The 16,785-nt window shown below is 39.6% G+C and overlaps 1 protein-coding gene across 1 annotated transcript in view; it reads right to left on the reverse strand.

The window, feature by feature from the left end:
* Positions 1-1,342: 1,342 nt before the first annotated feature.
* LOC133272892 (E3 SUMO-protein ligase ZNF451-like) overlaps positions 1,343-16,785 on the reverse strand; it is a 34,916-nt gene continuing 19,473 nt past the window's right edge. Inside the window, exons 12-15 of the mRNA XM_061460565.1 lie at positions 14,813-14,943; positions 13,715-13,901; positions 4,731-4,805; positions 1,343-2,478 (exon numbers count right to left, since the gene is read on the reverse strand). Of these exons, the coding sequence (XP_061316549.1) occupies positions 2,426-2,478; positions 4,731-4,805; positions 13,715-13,901; positions 14,813-14,943 (446 nt within the window). The 3' untranslated portion in view covers positions 1,343-2,425. The remainder of the gene's footprint in view (positions 2,479-4,730; positions 4,806-13,714; positions 13,902-14,812; positions 14,944-16,785) is intronic.

A 16,785-nucleotide genomic window follows, 5' to 3' on the forward strand; every position in this document is an offset into this window, starting at 1 on the left:
AGGACAAACCTCAAAAACTTAAGCCAGTTGAACAAGACTCCCCAGCCAGAAACATTAAGTCCTGGAACATAACGACTTACAAGACACTTTTTTTCAGCTGAGGATCAAGGTGCAGCACCGCAAGATGCTGGTGAGCCACAAGTCACATGTCTGTACACGCAGTGTTTTAAGAACCCAATTTTCTGTTCTTCTGGAAACAGAAGTATCACAAGCCTGTGATGGCAGAAAACTTAGCAAAGAAAAACTTCAGAGAGATAAGAGAACCTCAAACGAGACCAAAGGAAATGAGGACAAATTTCAGTCTGTTGATAATTCTGGAGACTACTTTTAACATAAAGAGAATACAGAGACTAGACCTCTGTTTAGCTGTTTTATAAAAGCCATAGCAGCAGTGGCTGGGGATTGATACTTGTTTTGGTAAACAGATGAGGAGGCTGATACAATCTGTTTAATAACTGGAGCTTCAAGTATAGGCAATGTGTGTGCACACAAGGCTGATTAAGTCATGGCCCATCAGGTACAAGAAAACTTTACATATATGACAGAATAAAGCGTTATGAGGAATAAAGCACATGATCAAAATCTAACTTCGCAGACTCTGGAGAGCGCAAGTCTACCCAGGTTTTAAGCATTTGTTAAGCCAAGCAAAGAGCTTTCTAAGCTAGAAAGATCTCATGTGACAGGAATTTGAAACTTCAGGGTCTGCACTAAAAAAAAAAAAAAAACAACAAACAAGCCATCTACCCAAAAGCCTCTATAACTTGAACCAAGATGGTTTTGAAATTGAATATTTTTCGGTCTCATTCCACTGCTTATTAGAAGAACTTCGTGTTGGAAAATCTGGAACTGATTTAGCTTGAGTCAGTAGCTACAGGCAACTCAAACTCTTCCTGAATAGTGCTTCCTCAGCAACATTATGAAGCTCACACCCAGATTTAAACAGGGGTGCGACGAATCCGAAACTTGCAGTGGGAAAGTAAGCAGCAGGCAGAAGGGAAAAACATCAAGAGGTCCTGTTGACTCTACCACCTGGGTGTCAGAGTTAAAAGCACTGGAAGCCTTCAAACTATTTTCTGCTAAAGAACATTGACGTAACTCATTAGACTCTTCATTAATTCTACTTGTTTCAGAAATGGCAATTACATCAGAATCATGACTGGAAATAAAGCAGTGCCAGTCTTGCAGCTTTTCCAACCATGAAGACACATAGCTGTAGCTATTCTGACTTTGGAATCAAGAGTGAGAAAAATCTATCCTTGCCCTTATCTTACTCTCCACAAGTAGTACTTGTTTGTATAACAAATATTTAGAATTACAGCAGTTAGAAGCAAACTCACAGGCTGATAAGCAATAATAATCAAGCTGCATTTTATTACACTGAGATTTCTTACTGATTGACAGCAATCACTAACTGAAGTACAATAGCCTGGTAAAGCTGGACAGCTTGCATAGGTATTTTTAAACAAAGGAACTGAGAAAGGTGACAGATAACAGTTTTAAAACACAAATAATTGTGCACCTTAAACTAAGGACAGTACAAAAATAATTAACACATTTACATTCATTTATCCAAGGCCACCTCTTCATGAACAGAAGGGACCTAAAATGATATTACATCATTTTATATCACCTTAAATTCTCTCATGTCTGTTTCAAACAGAAACTAGAAAGTTTATTTAGCTTCTGTTCCATTAAAAAGTTGTTCCATCCTCAGATCAGGGAGAGGCACAGAACCTCTCAAACTTTAACCCACCAAATCCAGCTCTCTACCACACTGCTATTGAAAACAGATACATTTATAAAAATAAAGTTATCATGCTAACTGTACAGCCTGTGGTCCTGCATCTGACATTTATAACAAACATGACATAGGCAAAATTATGGTCCACAAGGTGAGACTAGCCACGGGCAAGAGTTAGGCCATGTGTTCAATTTATAAACCTGGGATCTAAGCTTCTCTTTATAACAAGATTAGCTAGGCAAATCTGAGATAATTGGAGTTTACTATTTTTATCCGTTGCAAAGACCAAATGAAAATGTAAAGACAATGACAGAAACATTAGATACGAGAACCAATTTAAACAAAAAAGAACAACTAAATACCCCAAAATACCTAGTAAGACCAGCCTACTAATTAGGCAACAACTTGTACAGCTAGACTGGAGAGATTTAGTTATCTCCCATTAGAAACAGAATATGCAAAAACTTAAAAAATATTTTTATCATACACAATATATTGCAGCAGATATCCATAAACTCCAGCTATTCATCAGCATGACAGGTGACACCAGATTATAAATGTAACAATGAAAGATACAGATGTGTTCTGAAGTGGTATTTCTGAACCTTTGGAAATAGATGAACATGCTTCCATTTCGGTAAGCAGCTCTGATGACATGGTGTTAGTGCACTGAAGTATCTTCATTTACATTTCCTCAAGGCTCCTCCTGATAGCTTCTTCAAATTCTGCATCTTGCTCTGTATAAATACAAAACCCAAATATAACCTCAAACTACGGTCAATAAATAGTACTAAACACAGCTACATTAATATTACTACATAAAGCAACAGTCGTCAACTTGTGCGGCAATGTCAGGAGACTGCAAAACAACATAAACAGAATGAAAGTATTTTCCCTCCTCCTGCCTTATGCAATCTTTTCAACACTTGAAAATACAGGAACAACCTCTACAACCTTCCACTGTATTAATTAGGGGCAGCCCAATGATTAATTTAAGAGTATAATGCAACTACATATTTACTTATCAAAGTAATACCAAGATTAGAACCCGTATGTACCCACCAAGAAAAATAAAGTATTAAAACAAAACCACCAACCAAGCAGAGAAGTTTCAGTATTTTCATTCCAGCTCCTTATCAATAGATATTCCTGTATCTACACTCTAAGTTGGCACCACTGTTGTCACTCTTGCTAGGAAGGCCAGACTTAAGCAGTGGAATAGTCTAGATCAGGGCTGTAACACTTTTAATAGTGTGTGTATGTATGCGCGCGCACGCATTTGATTTAGGTTAAACACCTTTCATAATATTAAAAAAGACACTTGGTTTCTGCATTACATTTTGGTTGTTTTGGGCACTAAATTGTTTGGTGTTTGTGATTTAAATATCCTAAGGCTTATATGTACAGTAAATATTAATACCAGTGGTATAAATGGAAAAATTAAGGCAGCTTTCAGACACAGTGTCATTCTTGAATTATTAATCTTCTGCTTTAGGAGGATACAAGCACATCCCATTAGAAAAGCTGTCTTTACAACAGAAGAAACAGTAATTATATATATTAACATAACAGATATTAAAGCTTTAATTATTGCTGGGCTATTTTATCCAAGACCTAGATTTGGAAAAAAGAGTACCAATGAATGCTCTGTCATGGCAGCAGACCCGTATTTATTCACCTGGACTTTAGTGTAAATCTAGTACTACTGATAAAAAGGTATACTGGTTTCTGAAAGCGAAGTATTACATGGTCACAGAAGCAAAAAAAGAAATTTCAAAACCAAAACAAAGCAGAACGGCACCTGCAGACAACTGCTCCATTAAAATATTTTGTCAGTTAGCCACTGAGCATGTGCAAGAATCAAGCATAAAGTTCAAACTGTGACTCTGCTGCTAATAGCATGCAGTTACCTCCACAGCAATACCCACATTGTTCTCTACTCCCTGGAGCTACTGAGGGAGCTTTTTCCACCTCCTTTACTTGCTTTTTGCTTTCTTCTCCTCCAGAAGTTGCTAGTGCTTTTTCCTGCTTACCCCTTTCTGGGGTTGATTTTGCCGCCTCATTTCCTCTTACCCTGCTATTACAGGGAACTGCCACTAACCACGCAGTGAACACAGCTGAAGCCGGGCTGCTTCATAAGGTCAAATGCCTTCAGCACTGCATCGGAACTGGGATGTCCTGTGTGCACGAAATGCCACAGCTCTACCTGATACCAATACACTGTGCTAGGGGGACCTGAGCACAGCAGACTTTCAGTACTGTAGATGAGTATGTTTTAATAACAGCTAGTAAGCGTATAACTGAATATATTCTGGGAATGTAAGATTCAGATACCAGTTTTATCTTGACTCTGTATGAGTTCTTTATTGCTTTTTTTTTCTTAGATAATTATATTTCCATCAGGTGGAAGAGCAGAGTCAAGCCTCTGAAAAATAGATTATTTTCAAAGTGCATTGTAGTCTGTAACCAAAAATTAATGACTATGTTGTATGAACCACCACTAAGCACAACAGCAAAAGGATGGAAACAATTTCAAATAAGGCAAGATATGATGTGAGCAGATAGCTGTGCTGCTGATTCAAACTTCTGCATAAATCTACAGCTCTTTAGGAGACCAGAGTGCTTTGCCGAGATATAATACCTAATTCTGAACTACTTATTCAGAAGTTCAACTATTTAGTCAGTGGTTCTGTTCCGAGTCAAGTCACATTAAACTGGTACAAAGTGAGCTCAGACAAGTCTTTAATTGAACAATACCCTGTGGTGCACCAATAATATCAATTTTGAGTTTGTGGCCTACTTCTGAGGTTAGGAAATTATTATTTTTTATCTTTATAACTCACAGTGTTCTTGACTGCTCAGGATTTCCCAGCATATTTTAGAGATTATTCCTAAGAGGACCCCTGCCATAAAACTGAGTGTATTCTTGTTTCTGTATCTTCCATAATTAACAGCACCCCTGAACACAGAAAAGTAAAAGTTAACAGACCTGCCTGTTCATTTGCTTCTTCTAAGCTCCTCTTCATTGTTAGTTTGAGATCTTCATCCTCCTCGCTATCTGAACCTTAAGTGCACAAATGAAGCATAAGTTACACACTGCTTCTAATAAATAAAAAAAAAAGGTAACAGTCCACTCTTGCACTTCTCTTACTGTAACAACACTGTAGGCTGCATTTGAAGAAGTACACGTCATGGTCTGAAAATCAAGATAAAAATACATTACAGTGGTAGTTTAAGACAGTAACTCAAGAGACAGTTTCTCAGCTACCTTCTTTTTCTACCTAAAATCTAGAGGCAGACTGCTACAATTGTATATTATTTTAAAGTGGTAACAAGAAATAATAGGTGTATGAGCTATTTTTACTGTCTGCTGCATTTGCTTTCTTGTAATAGTTAAAAAAAGACATTACTTTCTACAAAGTATCAAGGATTTAATTATGGGAAGAAGTCCTATAGTGTCCCTGCCTACACGTGATCTTGGCTGTATTTTGTTGTTGCAACTCAACTGTGTAGTTCAGCAGATGCTGTTCAAGTCTCACAGAAGAAAAAAGTCAATACATTTAGTTTAACCTGCTAATGCATCATAGCTAAGCCCAAGCAAAATTCCACCACCCTTCCCTTTCTTAATGCTCTTCATAACGCTCCAGAATGACAGCTCTATTTGGAAATGTCTAGTAGAGATCAGTGTATCAAAGGTGGATTTTTTGTTTGCTTTAAACAGTCTCAGTAAACTACAGGTTAAAAAGGAGAAACAAGTCAATGAGTCACATAATGTATTCATTCTCCTGCTACAGGCTATTGCTATTCTGGGAGATGGTCTCTGTAATGAGGTCTTCCAGTATTTGCAATCAACTAGGTCTCCTACAGTCATACCAACAGAAGCGCTTCCCTTAAAGTCATCACATTTATTAGTACACCAGTGTGCTTCTGATTAAATTTAGAACAAAGCAAAGAACATTTCAATATGGACATCTAATTACTGTGTGACTTGTGCATCTTAAATGACCCAAGTTAGGTATTCAGAGCAACAAGTACACTTGCTAAAACTTGTTTTAAAATCTCTGACACATATATCTTCTTAGAACAGCAATGTTGCTGACTTTCCCAATTCCAGGAATACAAACTCCAACAGCTTGTATCAAATAGAGATCAGGAGCCCACAAGGATGTCAGAAATAGGTGGATATACACTGCAGTTAAAATGGTCCTTCTCCAGTCACTTGGAAGATTATCTGTGAATTCTTTATGCAGCTGCCTACTATCTCTTGGCAGAAGAGATACTATTTTTTACACCATCTTCCAAAGCAAAAGAAAGAAAAAACCACACAATGCCAAAAAAAAAAAAGGTCATTACAATCACTTCTGAAAAGGAGGGAAAGTGCAAAGAAAAGGCTTTGCACAACTAGCTTATCCCTTTTTAACCCTCCTTTTAATCTTCCATCCTGGAAGACATCCCATAATGCTCTAAAAAGTTTTGTACCTGTTTAGAGGTATAACAGCTGAGGCAATCTCTCTTTAACTTATTTCTTGGCAGAAGCATAATGGAAGAATTGAGTTCTTGCAAGCAGGCGCAGTAAGGAATCATACAAAACGGTCTCTGGTTTGCTACCATTTCAAATAAAACCACACGTTTCTGAAGGCTTGTTTTTTAAGGCAACTTGACAGAAGGCAATATTATTCTGGTTGGCATCTTGCATAGATGGTTAAACAGCAAAGGACAGGAACAGTCAGAAATCCAGGAGTTTCTTTCAGATACGAACTAAGGAAGTCAGCATTCCTGGAACTGGTTATAGAGTCAGCGAACGTTCACCACAGAAGCAGCCATGATGGCAACCCACTGACCCGCTGTTAGGAGACAGCATTTCCTCACTCCTGGCTTCCCCAACCCAGGCAACAGGCTAACTTGAGGCTCGTTTTTCAGAACGCAGCAGATCAGCAGCTAAGCTGACTTTACTGTCAAATAGAACAGTTATGAATGCTGAAACAGGGTATAGAGTTATTATCCAAGTTCCTTAAGAAAGTTTAGGATTCATCACATGTATTAATGCAGGCCTCATCTTACCAAAATGTTTGCTAGTCACACCACCTTAATTACACCCCTGTAATAACATGGGGTACGCATTCATATTGGAACAGACGTATATGCAAACTGGCATGCAAAACATTTAAACATTTCAAAACCAAGCTGCCTGGCTCATGATTTATCACTGCACCTGATACGCAGTAAGTAAATACTGCCTGAGAGTTATAGCATCACAGAGAGCAGGTTTGCTTAAAGCATAGCTGAAGACACCACCATTCCACTGCCAGAAACTATGAAACTTGAATACAATTAATACTGATGATTTTCTCTTAGTTTGAGGTGGGAAAAAAACAACAACAAAATCAGCTTGGAGTCAATGTGTTTATGAAGCATGTTAAAAGTCTCATGAGCTACACTCTGCCTTCACTGGTCATTATTTGCAAGACTTCTCTCCCCTCTACCCAATTATACTAATACACATTCAACTTCCCATGAAGGCAGTCACTGAATTCTCTGAAATCTGAGTGCCTAAGAAAGTACTAAATCTTATTTAGGAGCTTTTCACACTAAGGCTTGTCAGTATCTTAAATTACACTGAGACTTTCCTTATCCAAAGCCTAAAACATGCTTGTCCTCAGTGTTTCCCCCCCTCTCTCACCTCCCTACTCCCCAAACCTACACAAAGCAAAGACTAAAGGCGCAAAAGCAGTAAAGACAAGAATTTCAAGATGTTCTGATATGGCTGTATGGGAATCGGGAATAAGACCGTAACAGTCAGAAGAAAAACTGTCCGCAGGCAAAATTCCTAGGCAGAAATGCTCCAACAAATAAGGAATCAGCTCTCTTTAGGGGCCAGACTGCAAGAAGTATTAGTGTGGAACTCAGCACTTGTCATCCGAAGAGAAGGAAAGGCCAACTGATGGAAGAGATGCATTTTCAAGTCAGAAGACTTGAAACCATGGGACAGGTTTTCCACATGGGACAGGCCATTGTTCTTGATCTAATGTTACTCAGTGTGTCTACCCTGCAACTGAACTCTGCTCTCAAGGAGATCATAGGTAACACTTAAGAACATACTCTATGCAAGTACCACAGAATGGCTGAGGTTGGCAGTGACCTCTGGAAGTCTCTTGTCCAGCCCCCTGCTCAAGCAGGATCACCTACAGCCAGCTGCCTAGGAGTATGTCCAGATTGTTTTTTAATACTGTCAAACAGACTCTGTACTGGGGAGCTCAGAACTTGTTACCTGTGGCCATACTAGTACTGAGAAGAGGGAAAAGACCAATCCCTCCACCTGCTGGCAACAGTCCTCCTAGTGCAGCCCAGGGTATTTAAACTTTCAGCCAGCAGAGCACATTGTTGGCTCCTGGTCAACTTGGTGTCCACTAGGACCTCCAGGTCCTTTCCTGCAAAGCTGTTTTCCAGCTAGTTGACCTCCAGTGCCTGGGGTTGTTCCATTCCGGGTGCAGGACTCTGCACTTCTCCTTGTTGAACTTCATGAGGTTCCTGTCATCCAATTTCTCCCCTGTCCAAGTTCTTCTGGATGGCAGCACAATCCTTTGGAGTATCAGCTGCCACTCAGGCTTGTGTCCTCAGCAAACCTGGTGAGGGTACACACTGCTCCACCATCTAGGCCATCAGTGAAGACATTAAACAGCACCAGACCCAGTACTGACCCCTGGGGTACACAGCTGGTTACTGGCCTCCAACTGGGCTTCATGCCACTGACCACCATGTTCTGGCCATTCAGCAAGTTTTCAATCCACCTCACAGCTTCCTCATCCAGCCCACACTTCATCAGCATATACTGCTGGTACTGCTGACACCTTCTGATGATGAAGCCTAAATAAGAACATTTAATTTTGAGAAACTGGGCATTTTCTGTCTCTCTTGTTAAAATACTTAGCACATTCTGTAGCTCCAAACTCCTCTGGGGTCAGAGAAAAAGCAATTGCCACGTTGCTCCACCAAGAAATCTTAAGATATGGCCTCTTCTCTGGTACATTTTGTTAAATAAACAACAGCTAAGAAACTCTGACTGTACATATTCTCTCAAAGAAATCCTCCTGCTCACTATTATCCTCCCATATTGCCAAATTCCTGCTGGAGGAACAAAAAAAAAAGAAAATAGGAAAGCAAATTCTGGACGAACATACAACTCAGATCAGAAAGATTAACCCTATAGATGGGAGTAAATACAGTGATTTTTTGACTTTTCATGAGTCTCTCATAGAAACCCGCTCTGGCAAGAGCCTGGTAAACTTTCACGGCATGCAAGCGCCACCCGCTGTTCTGACATCAAAGCGCCACAACTTGAATTTGGATTAGCTGCCCAAATGGCTCAGTGTAATTCCCCACCTATATCCGAGACTGTTCTTGCAGCCTCCCAGGTCAGCACCATCCCCTTAATTTCCATCAGGTTTACCAGTTCCTCTACCTCACTAGACTGGATTTCCCTTCCCCAGCCTTAGTCCTCTTCCCTGCCATGCAAGTTCTCAAGACCTGACTACATGCTTCAGTGTGCAGTCTCACACCATCACTTCTCTCTCCTACAACTCTCCTTTTCAGTAACTCCGAATCTCATCTGCCTCCTTCCCATCCCAATGTACGTTAATATCACACTTAACTTGCTGTCTCTCCACCACTGGATCTTTTCATTTTACAGCCGATTCCTGAAGTTTTAGTTCTACTTTGCCTTAAGGATACCATTAAAGTTACCTCATTCAGGATCCTAGTAACTACTTAGCCAAAACCTCAAGATAAGTACCGCATCCTTACCTCCAGTAGCAATCACATTCAGTCTGTGTGATCATACTGCCTTTAAAATACTGTTTGTGGCTTCCAGAATCCTTTGTTTTATTCCTTCTTCAACAGTCCCAGCAGGATCCTTCTTACATACCTCTCCCCAATACTTACTGCTCAAATCTCCTGTTTCCTCATTTAGGTAACATCATCTGTAAATGCAAGTACAGCTACTCCCTGCTGAGTGGTCACAAATACACAAGACCTCTCTTCCTCCAGGCAAACTAAAGCTTCGCAGTATGCATCTCTCCATACAGATGCTCATTCACCTGTTCATTCAAGCCAATACCATGAATATCATGATGGTCATTCAGACTTTCATTTAACCTTCATCTTAGACACCTCTCAAATCCACATCCAAATTAAACTAAACCTTGAAGATTTTTTTGTGTGATCTTGGTGGGGGAGGTCTTTCGAGTTTATCCACTTGGCTACAATTCTTGTTCAGACTCATTATCTTGGTTCCTAATACACTGTTTTCTCCCTAGGGCATATACATATGTTCAAAGATGCACACAAGAGATGCCACTGACATACCAAAGCTTCCTGTTGTAGATAAACACAAGGTTACAACTCAAAGGTGACTTTCCTATCTCTCCCTACTGCAATAGGCTGTGGTCACCATATGGTCAGATGTGGTATTCATATTGGACCTCAACACCCACAAAAACTTGACTAATGAGAAGGCTAGGAATTATTCTCAGTGTCTTCTGTCAATGAATCCTTGAACTTCTCTTAAATTCTTTTGTTGGCTGTATGTAGACCAAAAGCTTTTGGGGAAAGTGGGAGCTGGGAAGCTTAGCAGCATTCATTGAGACAAATTAAAATACTGCTCTTTCAAATATAAACTCTAATAGAAGCTGCATTCAGTAGTATTTAAACACTTCAGGCAATAGTAGCAGATTGAAGATGCAGGCTGACAATTCCACTTGAGCACAGTGGAAACAAACTTCATAGGACAGTGAGTGAAAGAGGTGTAGTTGGTTGTTTGCCAGACAACAGTACACCACTACATCACTGATTTTGTCAGTCTCATGAGACAACATGGCTCTAAAAGAAAGGAGAAGAGATACTAAAAAAAAATTTGGTCTTCTTATTATTAAAAAAAGTCTGTTTTACTTAAGAGCTCAGCCATTAAAGGATGTCATTTGAACATGACTGTGAGAAATACAGTTAAGTTAGAACCACCAACTTACAAAAAAATCACTCTTGTGAATCAAGAAGTTGTTGCATTCCTGTCTGTGTCAGGATCAGTCTGATGCCCCATAACCTACCATCAGCTTTGCCCTCAACATCATCCAGCACTCATTTAAAGTATAAGCTGTAGCAGTACTGTCATGACTAGATATCAAGGGCAAAGACATAAGGGAATAATGGGAGTTTCCTGCACGCTACAAACTTCTTTGCAAAGGAATTACAAAAGGACACACTGAAAACTCTTCTACCCTTCTCAAGCCACTTGATTAACATGCATGTATCTCCCATCATGTGTTGTGCTTTCAACATAAAAAACCTTGTATTTATGAACTCAGGTTTAGCAGCAGAAGAGAACAAATAAGAATAAATATCTTGCCTACTCTTTTCATACCTCAAAGGAAATTCATGCATCCACTACAGCCAATAGTTTCCTAAGGTAACATACAGTTGATAACCTATTGCAGCATATGCAGGAACTGTATCTATTTATTCTAAAATGAATGCATGTACCACTCTTCCCACAGCAGTTCTGCTGACACAGTAAAATGGCTCACAAGGTGTAAGTGCCAGATAGTGCCACAATTCAAACACAACCCAGCTGCTCACAAGCTAATGACAGCTTGGTGAAGGCGATTCAGGGAAATAGCTTTTTCATTTTGCAGCTCATGCAAAATCAACAACTGCCTTACATTTTTCAACATAGTTCTCTGCTGTAACTGTTTCTCACTTATTTCTTCTCCCAGAATAATAGCCATAGGCTTGAGAAAGTCACAAAGCAAGCGTTATTTATATTTCCTTATATTGAGCTGCATTTCTGTAACAGGACAACAGGCTAAATCAGCCTGTGATACACTGCACTTTCCATCTCAGACCACCAATACTGGCCTTGCCACACTAAGACTTGCAAATGCTTGCTGGTGCTGCTGAACCACACAGTGAAGTGTGTCTTACGTGGTAGCTTTATCTCTTGAAAACTTCACAGGCTTTTGGTAACATCATCCCACTACACAGCAACCATAGGCCTGTTAGCAAAACTGAATTTTTTAACATCCTGGTTTAATACAGGAAGAGGACAAAGGCAGCTCTCACTGTTGGGTCTCCCCCTATTGACACTGACTGGAGAAGGGAAACAAGGATGGCTCAAGACAGCTCCGTTCCTTACAATTTGCCAGGGAATGCCAACAGCCAAGGGACTCAATTCTATCACTTTCCAACTCAAAGTACTATTTTTAATAACAACCCCATGCATAACTTAAGTGGGATGCACAACAGTAACTTAAGTTCTGGGGCCTCCCAGTAGTGCCCATCACCCTAACAGTAAATTAAATATTAACATAGTAAAGGACATCAAAAGATGGGTTAAATTAGGAATCTTCTGAAAGCAAAACCAATATAAAAATAATTACTGGAGTGTAAATTATACACAGAAAACAGACCAAAGTCATCACCTCTGAGCCAGTGTACCCTGGCAAATAAAGCTATACTGGCAAACTACCCAGGTAGGGAGCTGGAGTACCCTTGCATAGCAAAAGGGTCATCCCCCTCTCCTCACCATCTGGTCTTGTCAAATCACACAATAAACTGTACAAGAAAGGAAGCCCCTATAGCTAAACTGACTTGCAGCTAAATTGACTTAAACTGACTGCTTGCAAGTTCCATCTCACTTCCAACTCTTCCTTCTGAAAATATGCAAAGGTCCTGAAGCAAAACCAGCCTCCCACATTAATATACAATTATAGCTATAATTATATTCAAAGAAATCTATCAATCTAGGAATTTAAATATGCTCTACAAAGAAAACATTCATAGTGGGAAATGCAATGATTCCATGTGTAGCTTTATGGATAACTGCAGAGAAAAGTCATCTTCCCCTTTGAGCAAAATGAATTGCACTAGTGGAAGTTACAGTTCTGTAATTCACTATGCCAACAAATTTTACTGGTATGGCTCCTTCTAGCTGGGAATCACATCTCCATACTGCAGCTGAAAAATCTAGACCAGCGAATGACTGGGGTGACCAGAAAACACTATCAGCACCTTTTCTGTATCAGAAGCAGATAAATCAATTCCAGCCCCCCCAGATCTTTTTTTTTTTTTTTTTTTACCTCAGGAAACCATTTAACTGTTCTTTTTCACTTTAATTGATTGATGCCAATTCACCATTCAGCACTAACACTCCACTCCAGTCTTCCTGGTAGGACAGCAGCACCATATGATAGCTCTCATACACCTGCATCAAGACTAGCAGTGTATTTTTGTGAAAGCAGCTTAGGGCTAATTCAACCTTCTGTAACATGCACTCAATTTAAAGCCCTCAAAACCACAAGAAACCAGGAAAAGCATCGTGTCTACAGAGAAATGCCAGGTTGTTTTCTAGGAAACCTTTACTTCAAAGTGTTAAAATACTGAGAATTATTAAAACTCATCTCAGCTCTAGTATCCTTTGCATGAAAATGAGCTAGCTCAAACCTCTTTGATTATCCTATCTAAAACCAGTGTGATCATTGTAGCATGCCATAAATTAGAATGTGGCATTCCAGAAAATGTAAAAGTTTTCATTGATGTTTCACCTCCAAATGGATTCACATTTGTTTCAGACCCAGAACAAATCAAGCAAAGCAGATTTGAGTACAAATTGACAAATAACGCACATAAGAGTGCACTAAACAGCTTCCATCTAACTAGAAAGGAGTCTTCAGGCTGAAACAACCGTTTGGGTCCTGCTATAATAAAGAATAAAGCAAGGACAGTCATTATGTTGAACAAAAATGCTTAATTAAGTCTGATTTCAAAGCTTGCCCCAAGAAAATTGTTTTTCTGATATATATTTCATTGAAATACCAGTACAATACAAGAATCAAAGCAACAGCTTGTGTTACAGCACGAAGCGTTCAAATCTTTTATTGGAAAGAACTACTGACTGGAAAGATTGTGTTTAATGTTAGTTTCTACCTTTTGTGGTATCAGAAATGCTGTTTAGCAAGGCATACATCTTGTCTCCTTCAATATGGTGGGGATTTAGGATACGAGCTGGCCGCTGAGTCATTTTAAATTGAGTTTCCAGTTCCAGGAAGCTTTTGTCTCCAGAAAGAATAGTGAAAGGAATTTGCTTGGGCAGATGCTCATCCAGACGACCAGCCTATATGGAAACAAATGACAAATGTTGAACTGAGATCATGTTTTTATCTTGTGGGGTTTGGCGAGCTTTTTGTAAGACACATCTTCATAGGAATGCTTTCTACAGCATCTTGCCTCCACTTTTATGGTCCAATGCACATTATACCACTGTGAAGGGCATTATTTCAATAGCTTGACATTGCATTTATTCTATACATATGACGATAGAGGAAATGGCTAGCAGAACAGTACAGATGGAATATGGAACAAATTCTTAGAGAGCAGCATTTCAGAATCAGCTTCACATAAATCACCTGTGCAGTGCATTTTAAGAGCTATGCAAAAAGTGTAATGTAATATACAAACACTGCTGCAAAACATATAGTTACATTCTCAAGTAGTTTTATCTAACTGATATTCACTATATTAAGAACTCCATGGCATCCCAGATTCCTGTCCTTCAACCTGCACCACTCCCAACCCAGTCAAAGCCTTAGGTCTACTTAACAGAGGCAGTGCTCTTCGTTAGCCCAGCAGGGTCTTTGAAACTGGCACCCATTCAACTCCATCTGAAAAATGGCTCTAGATTTGGGCTACTTGAAGAGAGAGGCAAGGAGGCACATTTCTCTGAAACTGTAAGATCTGCGGTGGGGGATTTATTCTTCATTCCCTACCCAGCCTCCTTCCCCTCCACAACAAACTGATGTCCTACTTGGGCTAAGTTTTATTCCTAGGAAAAGAAAAAAAACGTAAATCATATCTCAACAGGCTGTCTTCATTCAATTCAGTACCAGGTTTATTATTCTGTGTAGCAGACATAGGAGTCCTGTGCAATCACCTAGTAATTAGTACTTAACATCAATAACACATATCACTTGCCCTTCTTCTCTGGGTATAGAAGTACAACAATAAAGCAAGCATGCACTAACTTACATGGACACAGATAGCAAAGTCTGCTGCTTCCCTTCTGGTACCACAACGTGGATGAAGGAAGAAACACCCAATCCTCTTAAGGTAATTGTAAACTTTGCAATGCACTGGAGGTTTCCAGTTGCTGTAGCCTCCTAAACGGTGAAGAAAAATAAATAAATCAAACCAACGGACCAACACCCCAAACCACAAAGCAAAACCCAACCCAACCAACATCCCCTCCCCCCCAAAAACAAACAGAAATGACCCATCAACCAAGAATGTAAGTGAAAAGCAAAGATAAATCTTGCTTTGAAATCAGTATTTTCATCAACATGAAAGATAAACACATAACCAAAATCCCCGAAGAACCCTTATTCTTGGGTTAGAAAGCAAAGAGGGAAAAAGTAGCTAGCATCTCGTTCAATTTTGTATGAATTTTATTTCTAATCCCAAAAAAACTTATCTTCTAGACATTATGTGCTTTTAGACACAGGATGCACTTTTCTCCCCAGTTACAAGCACAGTTACGGTTAATATGCAGAAGCAAAGGAGCTCTGGTAACACAGTACAAGTAACAGAAATGTTTCTCTAAGGGAATCCTGTACTACTGTAATGCCCAAGATTCTTTTCAACAGACTGAACTGCTTGACACATCACATGTCAGAACTGTTTAAGAATCCAAGAACTGAAGCAACAGCTGAAACAAATGCTAGAGTCCTGACAAACACTTGGTGCAGTCAGAGATAAGCAAAATGAAGCTACAACTGGGGAAAAAAATAAGCATGGCAATTTTCTCAATGGCATCTGAAAAAATGTAATTACTGGCTGAGAAAACAGTTGGATAACAGAGATGAGCCAAGTAAAAGGCCTGCTACAGATAAAAATACCAGGCTGTAACAGGTTGCAAGGGAAAGAAAAGGAGCAGCAAGTCTCTCAAGAAAAGAGGAGAAAACAGGAGACAAACAAATGGAAGGACTATTTGAAGAGAGTGAATAAGAATTTCATAACATTCCCAATTGCTAAGAAATAATGGGTCTGCAGTGGGGAGGAAAAAATGTTGCTGTATCTGCCAGACGATAGAATAGCTGGATGTGAGAAAGGATTTTGAATGGAAGGTGAAAGCAATCATTGATCACACTTCATGTGAGCACCTGTGGAACTAAGGCTCATGGGGCTGCAGAACACTGTGCTTTCCCAACCTGCCCACTGCCAGTCTGACAAAGATTTAGAAGCAATCTTCATTAAATTTCTCTTGTTCCCCCACCTTTTCAGCTTAATGGCTATAAGAGGATAACAAAAATCATTTCAAAGCTCAAAGACTTAGTACAGACTACACAGTAATAAATTATATGTATCCCTCCATGAGGAAAATGCTTTTTACAAGTCATTCTCATCTGTTGTGACAGCCTTTGACGCTGCTATTTGGGAGACTTGTAATCGCCAGACCTCGCTTTTGGCGGCATAAATGTACAACATAGATATTTGACTAGGACAGCTGAAAACAGTGACAGAACTGTCAGACTATACCACAAATGGGTTAGAGACATGATATCTGAGAACAGAAACAATAGAGAGCCTAGGGAATACAATGGAGGAACTCAAAGCAAAGCTAAGCCTGTGTTAGCAATAGGAATAACAGAAATAATGCAAATGCATCATACAAAAATACAATCAGAAATGTTGTTTGCAAAATGCTGGGTGGGGGGAGCAGAAGAAGACAGGGATGTTACTGTATTGTCACAGCCTAATAACAAGAATAGCATACATCAAGTAACACTGTAAACCATTACTATGGGAGGGCACCTACAACAATAAGTCCAGATGTGTCTGGGAGCCTTAGTTTACCCAGGCTCTGTAACAATACACTTGATACTAATAAACTGCTCAAGTATTCTCCGATATGAATATGGCCCATTTTAATCACCATTTAACTCTTCATTGTGGGTTTCTCAGTTCAAGTGCTCCAGGAGTGATTCCCACAAAGCAGCCTACAT

This window comes from Pezoporus flaviventris, unplaced genomic scaffold, assembly GCF_033815535.1.
Source record: "Pezoporus flaviventris isolate CSIRO_AGI_PZ_B2104156 unplaced genomic scaffold, CSIRO_AGI_Pfla_v1 ptg000031l, whole genome shotgun sequence".
Taxonomy (NCBI): domain Eukaryota; kingdom Metazoa; phylum Chordata; class Aves; order Psittaciformes; family Psittacidae; genus Pezoporus; species Pezoporus flaviventris.